Source organism: Salmo salar, chromosome 23, assembly GCF_965601325.2.
Source record: "Salmo salar chromosome 23, fSalSal1, whole genome shotgun sequence".
Taxonomy (NCBI): domain Eukaryota; kingdom Metazoa; phylum Chordata; class Actinopteri; order Salmoniformes; family Salmonidae; genus Salmo; species Salmo salar.
This window is the reverse complement of record NC_138313.1, coordinates 25,197,435-25,210,043: the sequence shown is the minus strand read 5'-3', so window position 1 is coordinate 25,210,043 and position 12,609 is coordinate 25,197,435. Positions and strand designations below refer to the sequence as shown.

Sequence of the window (12,609 nt, the reverse complement as noted above, 5' to 3'; positions counted from 1 at the left end):
CACGTGGATGCCACACACACTACTGAGCCTCATGTTGACTTGTTTTAAGGACATTACATCAAAGTTGGATCAGCCTGTAGTGTGGTTTTCCACTTTAATTTTGAGTGTGACTCCAAATCCAGACCTCCATGGGTTGATAAATTGGATTTCCATTGATTATTTTTGTGTGATTTTGTTGTCAGCACATTCAACTATGTAAAGAAAAAAGTATTTAATAAGATTATTTCTTTCATTCAGATCTAGGATGTGTTGTTTAAGTGTTCCCTTTATTTTTTTTAGCAGTATGTATGTATGTATGTATGTGTGTATGTATGTATGTATGTATATATATTTTTTTTTTTTTTACATATTTAACTCCTTTTGGGGTAGGCACAAAACTACCTTCATATATAAAAAAAAAAAAAAAAAATTACCTTCAGATGAGTCCCGAGCAAAACGGAGTGTCCCCTTTCCATAGTGGTCATAATAGTTTGTAGGTCAAACCATTCGAACGTTAGACCGGTCTTCTCACGAAAACGTCCAACAAACACTGCTCTAGCTCTGCCACCTTTTCACCCCAGATGCAGAAGTGCAACATCGGTGGATGCAAAAAAACATCTCTAGCTTAAACTGACAGATTTGGCTGGGGATTTTTTTATTATGTTACTTAGATTTGGTGCATCAATCGACTCTTGGGGGTTAAAAAAGCTATAGAGTTCAATGAATCTGACTGGAGAAAACTAAGGATGGATCAACAACATTCTAGTGACTCCACAATATTGACCTAAATGACATAGTGAAAAGAAATACAAATCTACTGAAAAAAAATTCTAAAGGCACTAAAGAAAAAAAATTCTCAAGGCACTAAAGTATTACTGAAAAAAACCCACAAAGGAATACCCTTTTTAGCCTAAATGCAAAGCCAACACATTACTGAGTAACTGCCTCCATATTTTCAATTCTGGTGGCTGCATCATGGTACAGTATGGATATGCTTGACATCAGCAAATACTGGAGTTTTTCAGGATAAAAAGAAACAGAACAGAGCTAAGCACAGGCAAAATCCTAGAGGAAAACCTTCAGTCTGATTTACACCAAAGATTGGAAGAGGAATCCACAAATATGCAGAACAATAAACTACAACACAAGGCCAAATCTACACTGGAGTTGCTTGCCAAGAAGACAGTGAATGTTCCTGAGTGGCCAAGTTGCAGTTCTGACTTAAGTCTGCTTGAAAATCTATGTCAAGACTGCTGTCTAGTCATGATCCTCAACAAAGTTTGTCACGTTCACCGAATACAAGAAGTGTAGACCTTACAGTGAAATGCTTACTTACACGCTCTAACCAACAGTGCAAAAAAAAGGTATTAGGTGAACAATAGGTAAGTAAAGAAATAAGAAAAACAGTAGAAAGACAGTGAAAAATAACAGTAGCGAGGCTATATACAGTAGCGAGGCTATAACAGTAGCGAGGCTATAACAGTAGCGAGGCTATATACAGGCACTGGTTGGTTAGGCCAACTGAGCTAGCATGTACATGAATATATAGTTAAAGTGACTATGCATATATGATAAACAGAGAGTAGCAGCAGCGTAAGAGAGGGGTTGGGGGGGTGGGCACACAATGCAAATAGTCCGGGTAGCCATTTGATTACCTGTTCAGGAGTCTTATGGCTTGGGGGTAAAAACTGCTGAGAAGCCTTTTTGTCCTAAACTTGGCGCTCCGGTACCGCTTGCCATGAGTTTGAAGAGAGAACAGTCTATGACTGGGGTGGCTGGGGTCTTTGACAATTTTTAGGGCCTTCCTCTGACACCGCCTGGTATAGAGGTCCTGGATGGCAGGCAGCTTAGCCCCAGTGATGTACTGGGCCGTACGCACTACCCTCCGTAGTGCCTTGCGGTCGGAGGCCGAGCAATTGCCGTACCAGGAAGGGATGCAACCAGTCAGAATGCTCTCAATGTTGCAGCTGTAGAACCTTTTGAGGATCTGAGGGCCCATGCCAAATCTTTTTAGTTTCCTGAGGGGGAATAGGCTTTGTCGTGCCCTCTTCACGACTGTCTTGGTGTGTTTGGACCATTCTAGTTTGTTGTTGATGTGGACACCAAGGAACTTGAAGCTCTCAACCTGCTCCACTACAGCCCCGTTGATGAGAATGGGGGCATGCTCGGTCCTCCTTTTCCTGTAGTCCACAATAATCTCCTTAGTCTTGGTTATGTTGAGGGATAGGTGGTTATTCTGGCATCACCCGGCCAGGTCTCTGACCTCCTCCCTATAGGCTGTCTCGTCGTTGTCGGTGATCAGGCCTACCACTGTTGTGTCGTCTGCAAACTTAATGATGGTGTTGGAGTCATGCCTGGCCATGCAGTCGTGGGTGAACAGGGAGTACAGAGGGGACTGATTACGCACCCCTGAGGGGCTCCAGCGTTGAGGATCAGCGTGGCAGATGTGTTGCTAAAAGAATAATAGGTGAATATTGCACAATCCAGGTGTGCAAAGTTACTATAAACTTACAGCTGTAATTGATGTCAAAAGGTGTGTCTAACATGTATTGACTCAGGGAGCTGAATACTTATGTAATGACTATATTTTAGTTATTTAATTGTGATCTAAAAATCCATTTTCATACCACTTTGTAATAAAATGTGAAGAAATACCTGGAAGTTGCATACTACGTCACATCTGTGCAGATATGTGCACCACGTTGTTGCTCTCTCTCACTCTGTTGTGGGTGCATGATGTGCAAGGGGCGCTCAAGATGGCGGCATGAGAGGGTGTAACATTTCTAGCTGAGGAACAATTTTAGGGTTCTCTCAAAGTTTATAGTTTTAGACTGCAGTTGCAATTAGTTTTTTCACAAAAAATTATATCTAACCATACAATGTAGCTATTTTGAATAATTGTGTAATTAATCAAACCATTGAAATATATTTGACGATTTCTAACGAACAAGCCAGCATTCGAAACGTTTCAGCGAGTGTAGTTAAGTTAGCCTGCTAACCCTTCATAGCTAGTAGCATGGAATCAGGACATGACCAAACTTTTGCTGAGATAATGGATGTTGAAACTTCCAAGGAGAAAAGAGGCATTGTTGAAACTCACTCATATGCTTGCAGTGTAAAAAAAGGGTGGTGAATGTGATTCATACTCAAATACCCCAACCAAGGAGCAACTTCCAAAGAAACTGAGAAGTGAACCATCAATGAGCCAGCTACAGGACACCGTCCGCATCCTCACGGCTAAAATCAAAGAGAGCACAGATGACATCATGGATTTGGTGAAAAAGAACACTAACAGTATCGTTAACCTGAAGAAATCAATTGATTTCAATGCTGAGGAAGTAAAAACTCTGAAGCAGCAGAACGCAACATTAAATTCAGGTTGCAAAGCAGGAGAAGAAACTCACTGAAATGGAGTCAAAAGGTAAACGAGAATGACCGGTATGGTTGGAGATGGAATATTCGAATTTATGGAATAGCGAGAATCTGACGAGAACATCAAAGCAAGAGTGAAGGACATTTGCAGGGCAATAGTCCCAGAGGAGGAGCGAAATGTTGTTGCAGGTTCTCTGGATGTAGTGCACCGCCTGGGTAGGCTGAGAGATGGGGAAAACAACCAGCCTCCACGACCAGTGATCATGAGATTCATCTCCAGAACAGCAAGGGATATGACATGGAAAAGTGCAAAGAAAAATGACTATGTAAAGAAGAACAACCTAAGGTTCAAGGAGCATCTGAAAGCATTTGACAAAGAAGCTTGGAATATTCTGTGGCCGATGATTGAGAGAGCAAGGAAGGAAGGGAAAAGTGCATACTTTGCGGGAGCCAAGGCTTTTGTTAATGGAAGGGAAATTCCCGCTGACGCCTAGCTTGTTGACTGCTGGATTTATCAAGTGAGTTGTGCAGGACTGAGTTTTATTTGCATCTGATAAAACTCTATATTTCTTGAGGATAGAGCATTGTTTATGTGAGCCAAACTATATATTCTCTTTATGGCAGGGAAATTCGCACTGACACTTAATGTTAGCTTGATGGCTATTCGTTTTACCAATCTATGGTACAATGTTATTTGCAATTGTATAAATATTATATATAATTTAGGTCAACCACTTGCGTGGTGCAAAGGACTGTTTTTATTTGCAACTAGTAAGAACTTTTCTTTTTGTGAGAACCCGATTCATGTGAACGTATACAAGTTTAATATTCTTCATATAGTCAATGTGATAGTAAATGTCCATTTCTGTTTTTTCTATTAATGCCAGGGGAATCCGTAATATTTTGAAAAGGAAATCTTTATTTTTGTATTGTATGGGTAAGAGTGCCGACTTTTATTTCATTCAAGTAACTCATGCCTGTTCCACAGATACTGCGTTTTGGAAGTGTCAATGGGGGAATGATATTTGGTTTTCATTTGGTACTAATCGGTCAGCAGGTGTCGCTAATTTAAAAGGCAACTTTAAGGGTCATATATTGAGTCATGAAGCAGATAATACAGGGAGATGGATTATACTATTGGTAGATGTCAAACACATTCAAACTCATTGTTGTAAATAGTTATGCTTCCAATAACAAGTCAAGTAGCTATATTTTATTTATAGACATCGAGAGAAAAATAAAGTCAAATGTCTAAATTTCCATTGGCCAAAGTAATATGGGGTGGAGATTTTAATACAGTATTACGTGATAATCTAGATAGATGGCCTCCTAAGGATAGCAATTCTGTTTGTGAGATAAGCAATAGATGTCTAAGGTTAGGTGTTCTAGATATTTGGAGACATAAGAACCCAGATAAGATTATGTTTACATGGAGTACCAAAGATGTATCTATACAATCCCGTATTGATTTCTGCCTGATATCTGAAGATATCTGTCAAATCTTGGGTGAGAACCTCCTTCCCTCAGCCAGGGCATTGAAAATGGGTCGTGGATGGGTATTCCAGCATGACAATGACCCAAAACACACAGCCAAGGCAACAAAGGAGTAGCTCAAGAAGAAGCACATTAAGGTCCTGGAGGTCTCCAGACCTTAATCCCATAGAAAATCTGTGGAGGGAGCTGAAGGTTCGAGTTGCCAAACGTCAGCCTCGAAACCTTAATGACTTGGAGAAGATCTGCAAAGAGGAGTGGGACAAAATCCCTCCTGAGATGTGTGCAAACCTGGTGGCCAACTACAAGAAACGTCTGACCTCTGTGATTGCCAACAAGGGTTTTGCCAACCAAGTACTAAGTCATGTTTTGCAGAGGGGTCAAATACTTATTTCCCTCATTAAAATGGAAATCATTTTATAACATTTTTGACATGCATTTTTCTGAATTTTTTAATTGTTATTCTGTCTCTCACTGTTCATATAAACCTACCATTAAAATTATAGACTATTAAAATAATTACAAATTATTAAAATTATAAATTCCATGATGTTGATGGAGGCATTATTTGCAGAGGCATTATTTGCAGAATAAATGGATGCAGTTCAATGTATGATTAATATAATTCACCAATACATTTCTTGGTAGTCCAGAAAAATTGCTATCAGGTTGTAAATTACAGCTGGCCTGGTACATTGTTTGCTGCCTCCACCCATTCGGGATGCACCGTTTCAAGTACTCAATATTTTTTACAAAAAAAAAAAGAAATTTAAATAAGGCTGGTAATGTCAATACAATCTAACTAGCAAGGGCAATGATCATAAGTCAGTCTTTACATGGCTAAGAGGCTAGCATATCTATTTATGTAGCAAGCTAAAAACACGGAGCCTAACATTAGCCAGCTAGCTATCTGCTGGGATGTCATGTCATTGGAGGAGTGGGTGACTGACCAACTTTCCCCCCTCATATCGTTTTTTAGTGGCTACTGCTAGAGATGCAGGTGTCATTTGGTTAGCTAGCAAGAAATGTGAATCGCTTTGCTAGCTATCTATGCTGAACTTGATTGACTGTTATCCAGTTAACACATCTCTTGCACTTGTAAATTCACTGGCTATCTACTCAGATTTCTGAGCACTCTTGTCTGATTGTGCATGAGCGCATAATAACTGATGAATTTACGAACACACGCTGAATATGACCGGTGTCAGTAAACTTCAGCAAAAAAGTTATACAAAAAGTTGTTGCCTGCAGCACAGTTAGTCACTAAAGCTCTAGATAACATGTAAACTGGCTCTGCTAGGGCGAGTAAAATGGTCAGTGAGGCGCTCTCTCATTTGAGTCTGGAAGTAGCTAGCAATCTAGCCAACTTTAGCCAGTTAGCTTGGTCATTGACTTCTGTTTGAGGAACGTTTGGCTCAACCATACTCCTCAACCAGTGTCCAGTGTCAATAGTGCAGTGTACGCTCTGAATTTATGAACAATGTGACAACGCTCTGAATTTACAAATGCAGAGCACACTAACACATAGGAGGCAATTTACAAAACGGATCCTTGTACTTGTCATCGATCTTGTCATCGATCATATGGGCAGGTAAGTTCCCATTCATTTGTCAAAACGTGGGTTGGGACATGCATGCATTGACAGGCAAGCTGCAGACACACGAGCAGGCTACTATTCCCCATCATTTATAAGTGCAATTTTGACAGCCAACTAGCTGAAAAAGTTTGAGAGGGTTTATCTAATGTTCCCTTGTTAGATTTTAGCTCATCTCGCTCTGGCTAGCATTAGTTGTTGATGTGCATAACTGGAGGGAGAGAGAGCCTACCTTTTCAAGGTTGTTTAAATCAATAGGACTGTAAAGTTCCAAATGTAACATATTTGAAGAAATCCATTCAGGTGTATTTTGTGCGAGTGAGCGTTGTGGTCAGCATGTCAGGGTCACAAGCAGCTTATCTGCAAGAGTTGGCAAGATGAGAGGAAAAGTTCAGCTAACAAGGGCAACTACAAGGAGCTTGCAGAGGTAATTGCACATTACGATGCTTTACTTTCTGAGCATATGGAAGCCCCTACAGTCTTCTCTAGGTTGTCGAAATCAATTCAGAAAGATTTGATCACTTCCATTAAAAGTGAGATTAAAAAGAGGTTGACGCAGCGCATAGTTTTGTGCTCAAGTAGACTTTCCACTTTCCTCCGGTATTTATTTAGCAAAGGTGATAACACAATCACTCCTGACAGACCGACTCAAACTCTTCACAGAAATGTTGCAGCAGCCTAGGCTACACCTAAACATTAGAGATCTGACATGCTGTATGGGATGAAATCAAGATGATTTTTCAGTCTTATCAACTGCAGGCTACTAATAATAACAGCTGCATACAGCCTATGCGCCATGTCCATCTGGCTAGGGTAAACAAATTGGTAACGTTATGTATTTGTAGTCCATTTGTTTGTCAGGAGGAAATGTGGGAAAAAAAGGTTTATTCAAACTTGAGCTGACTAGGCTGACTATAGCTTTTCAATCCAAAATTATTAACTGGAATGAATCAATCAACATAGTGATGACAAACTGAATTAATTTTTAATTAGAACTACAGTTGCATAGGCCTGTATGACGCAAACACGCATATAGCAAATTCAGCCCTGTGAGTTCTATTGTCCATCAATTGTGGTCTCTGTGTGGAATAAACCCCGTTAGTCTAGTATAAAACAGAGGTGGGACCAAGTCACAAGTAAGTCTCAAGTCTTAGCACTCCAAGTCCCAAGTCAAGACAGACAAGTCCGAGTCAAGTCTCAAGTCAAGACTGCCAAGTATAGAGTCAAGTTTCAAGTCCTAAACAAGTCATAATGTGCTCTTCACCAAATGTAATACCATTTCATATTTTGAACAAGAGTAATAGTTAGCATATTACATTCATGCAAATCATGAATGCTTTTCAAAATATCTATATATTTATTACTTTCCAAATAAACGTTATATATTTCCATGGAAATACATGGGTAGCCATGAGAAAGAGACATACACACACAACCCCCCCCCCCCCCCCCCCCGAGGATAGCTATGGAGCGCAATCGGGCGATGTAGGCTTGTACACAATCGCCCAACCTTACACACACTCTCTCTCTCTGTGGTTACAGTAGGCTAACGTATGTCAATGGTTTTAGGAACAGCAGTAACATCAGGCAGGATTTAGGCTACCAACTGCCTAGCCAGTTGTAGCTCAATCTTGGGTGCAATGATCATGTTCCCGCACTGACTGACTGTGTGGAGGCTCATTGATTTAACGTTACATTAGCCTACATGATACACTAGTAAAGTAATAAAATATATAGCTGTCGGCTATATTAGCCACGACTTACCGTTTTTTGTGCAGCTTCAAATGTCGAACAAAATTGGAAATTGTTGCACCTCCGTCTGTAATTTTCTTCCCGTATTTTTTGCAATTTGCAATCCGTTTTTTGTTGATACGGCGTCATCTTTATATCCGTAAATAATAATTTTGGGTGATAATCATAATCATCTTTCCAAGGGCTCCATCTGAATTCACCCGCCGACGTTCCTCTGCACTGCCACGCACAACTTTTTCTCAGCTGGCACAATTTGATTGGCTGCTGTCCGATTCAAACTGTAATCCGTTAAATGAAGAGTTGATGCGCTGCACACTTTCTTTAATAGCATCATTTTTAATATTTGGGCTTGGGGAGGGTATCAAGTCAGGTCGAGTCATAAGGCACAAGTACAAGTCAAGTCACGAGTCATTGGTGTCAAAGTCGAGTTGCAAGTCATCATATGTGACTCGAGTCTGATTCGAGTCCAAGTCATGTGACTCGAGTCCACACCTCTGAATATAAATATAATTAAATTTGAACAAGTATAAGGTTGCTGCAGTTTGACAGGGTTTTCATCCTCCCCAGGACCAGGAGTTTTTTTAAACCATGTGACCTGATTAGAAAAACTGGTCCCATCATAGCTGTATAAAACCTTTTTAGAACTGATTAATCATTGTCATACCCTATAGGGTCTGGCGTTTTCCTGGTTAGGTTACAAGATAAGGAAAAACACCGGGCCCCGGGGGGGAAAACAATTGTCCCATCACTCTGGGACCTATGGTGCCACCAGTCTGCTCGCAGTTGTCAGTTATCGTCAGGTACAGCGCATTCGGAAAGTATTCAGACCCTTTGACTTTTACCACATTTTGTTAAGTTACAGCCTTATTCCAAAATGGATTAAATTCATTGTTTTCCTCATCAACCGACACACAATACCCCATAATGACAAAGTGAAAACAGGTTTTTAATGCTCAGACCCTTTGCTATGAGACTTGAAATTGAGCTCAGGTGCATGCTGTTTCCATTGATCATACTTGAGATGTTTCTACAACTTGATTGGAGTCCTCCTGTGGTAAATTCAATTGATTGGACATGATTTGGAAAGGCACACACCTGTCTATATAAAACGTCCCACAGTTGACAGTGCATGTCTGAGCAAAAACCAAGCCATGAGGTTGAAGGAATTGTATTTAGTGCTCAGTGACAGGATGGTGTTGCGGTACAGATCTGGTCAAGGTTACCAAAACATTTCTGCAGCATTGAAGGTCCCCAAGAACACAGTGGCCTCCATTCTTAAATGGAAGACAATTAGAATCACCAAGACTCTTTCTAAAGCTGAGCAATCAGGAGAGCTGGGCCTTGGTCATGGAGGTGACCAAGAACCTGATGGTCACTCTGACAGAGCTCCAGAGTGGAGATGGGTGAACCGTCCAGAAGGACAACCATCTCTGCAGCACTCCACCAATCAGGCCTTCACGGTAGAATGGCCAGACGGAAGCCACTCAAAAGGCACATGACAGCCCGCTTGGAGTTTGCCAAAAGGCACCTAAAGACTCAGACCATGCGAAACAAGATTCTCTGGTATGATGAAACTAAGATTGAACTCTTTGGCCTGAATGCCAAGCGTCAGGTCTGGAGGAAACCTGGCACCATCCCTACGGTGAAGCATGGTGGTGGTGGCAGCATCATGCTGTAGAGATGTTTTTCAGCGGTAGGGACTGGGATACTGGTCAGGCTCAAGGGAAAGATGAACGGAGTAAAGTAGAGATCCTTGATGAAAATCCATCCAGAGCCCTCATGACCTCCGACTGGGGCCAAGGTTCACCTTCCAACAGGACAACGACCCTAAGCACACAGCCAAGCCAACGCAAGAGTGGCTTCGGGGCAAGTATCGATGTCTTTGAGAGGCCCAGCCAGAGCACGGACTTGAACCCGATCGAACATCTCTGGAGAGACCTGAAAAAAGCTGTGCAGCAACACTCCCCATCCAACCTGACAGCGCTTGAGAGGATCTGCAGAGAAGAATGGGAGAAACTCCCCAAATACAGGTGTGCCAAGCTTGTAGTGTCATACCCAAGAAGAATTGATGCTGTAATCATTGCCAAAGGTGCTTCAACAAAGTACTGAGTAAAGGGTCTGATACTTACATAATGTGATCAGTTTTTATTTTCTAAATTTGCAAAAATGTCAAGTTTTATTGAGGGGGGGGGAAAAGGGTCTGAATACTTTCCGAATGCACTGAATGTGGATGATCAGGGCTTTACTCAGGAAGGTTTCTTGGGCTACTTTGTGTCAAGTGGGTAGCAATGCGCAGCCTGTTAGACTATGAATTCTGAGATGTCTGAGTTTAACTTCATGGAGAAAGTTGTTGCCCAAACCTATCATGGCGCTGCTGTAATGGAATGTGTCTGCGATTTGTATTTACAGCTAAGTCCCCTCCTGTTCCCTGATTTAAGAAGTGATTACCCCTCCAATCCACTACCATTGTCAATTCTCTCCTGACAAGAACCTGTCAATTCTCTCATTACTGTATGTAGAGTCAATCACATTACACAGATCATTTTACTCCTTGCATGGACTAACTCATTATTAGCCCTTGTCTAAATGTGTTTGTTGTCTTCCCAGTCAAATCCTGTCCTGCCCTCAGTGGAAAAGTTGATATCTTCTCCAACACCATCCATGATGAGCCTGTCCTGCACTGAAGCCTACAGTATGAACACCTCAACTCATGCCTCATACCCTCACTGCTGTAATCCCGTCCCAACACTAAGTAGCCCTCATTCACCATAATATTGTAATATAAATATTTGTTAAATTCTTTAGGTAACAAAAGTGAAACACGCTTTGTCGTCTGTGGTCCGCACCTATGTTGGTCTCCCATCCTCATAATTTGTTCATGTGCCACTAGCGTCTAATTGTCCAAATGCACGGCTGCGTTCACACTGTATTGCAATAGAATTTTCACAAATGCCTTTGTCATTCCCAAACATTCTATGAATTTATGAATGACCATATAAGTGCTTGCGTGTCAAATGTACAAAACGTGTCATTCTTCCTGGGCTGGGGGTGTATTATGAACAGATTTAATAAGAGTTAATGTGGCTAAAACGCTGTCAGTTTCACTTTAAGATGAATACACTAATTGTAAGTAACGTTAACTAACTCTCGATAACGTCTGCTAAATGACTCACATGTAGCTAGTTATAGTTAGCTAGTTTAGTATAACTAACTGGCCAACAGCTTAGCTTATCGTACAGAACAGCCAACTTGCTAGATACATTTGAGTTACGTTAGAATGTATAAGTGAGCCCTGGTTGGATTAATGCAGTAGCTAGCTGCTAGCCCTGCTCATCTTTGGTAAATAAACAAGCCAGCTAGCTCAGCGGCGAACTTACACAGGCAGCCAGCCAGTTGGTCGGATTCTTAACTCTTCAAAGCAACCAGGTTGCTTTATCATATTGTTTCATGTGCATCAACGTCTTTCTCAATAGAAAAGTCCACTTGCTAGCGGATATTTCTAGCTAGTTAACGAGTATTTCTAGCAAGTTAACGAGGATACTTTACTTACCAGCTGTTGCCGTATCCACCGTAGCAGCATCCTTGCCAAATGTCATCCAAAGTAGCCAGCAAGGTGGCTAGCTAGCTATTCCCGTAAACCCTTCCCAAACCATAAATATTTCCTTTTACAGGCAGGTCTTGTGTCCGTTACACAAAACATCCAGGCTGTGTGATTATGTGATCAAAGATGATCTCTACCATTACGTGGAAGTAATTATGTCCCTATTAATGTGACGGCTGCAAAGTCTGTCTCGCCCATAGAGAATGATAGAGGCCTCTAGTGGCCAAAAATCCGTATTAGCATGGGCAGCGCCATTCAGGGCTTCCACCATTTTAATGTAGTCAACTGGGTGGGACTCCTGGTGACCCTGTTGGGGTCATATCCAACCGGTTCATCAGGAGTGATAAGCCAATTGTGAAGGACATTTAGTACTTCAAAATGTGACCCACCACCTAGACTGGGTCCTATGTAACAACATTTGAAATTGTGTTTTTTACATTGGATAAAAGTAGAGACTCGGAACTAGAACATTTTATATTAATGGGAAAGTAATTCTGCTTTGAAAGTTGCTAAAAGTTTGAGAAATGGCCTGGGAATGTTTTGGTACACCTACTGGCGAGCTCTTTGTCTACACCCATTCAGCATTGTCCACAACCTCTTAAGCCTTAGCCCCACTAGTCTCTTTAAGGATTCACAGTGTAGTAAACAACCAAAGATTTCAAGACTAAGTGGTGAAAGTAGTAGCAAAAAGTAGTAGTAAAAATACACAATCTAATCCTTGATCTATATCCTAATCTGACTTTGGTGCAGGCTATGTTCTTCACATTAGTCTCTGGTAAGCACACACTATATCAAATAGAATCAAGGTTTACTTGTCACA

At 41.2% G+C, this 12,609-nt stretch overlaps 1 protein-coding gene across 2 annotated transcripts in view; it reads right to left on the bottom strand.

The window, feature by feature from the left end:
* The window catches only part of LOC106584299 (phospholipid-transporting ATPase IF), a 62,191-nt gene extending 50,188 nt beyond the window's left edge, over positions 1-12,003 (bottom strand). The window contains exon 1 of one of the 2 annotated variants that reach the window (XM_082968003.1): positions 11,739-12,003. In XM_082968003.1, the coding sequence (XP_082824129.1) occupies positions 11,739-11,768 (30 nt within the window). In that variant the 5' untranslated portion in view covers positions 11,769-12,003. The remainder of the gene's footprint in view (positions 1-11,738) is intronic. The other variant, XM_082968002.1, reaches the window with a different exon arrangement.
* Between the last annotated feature and the right edge of the window lie 606 nt (positions 12,004-12,609).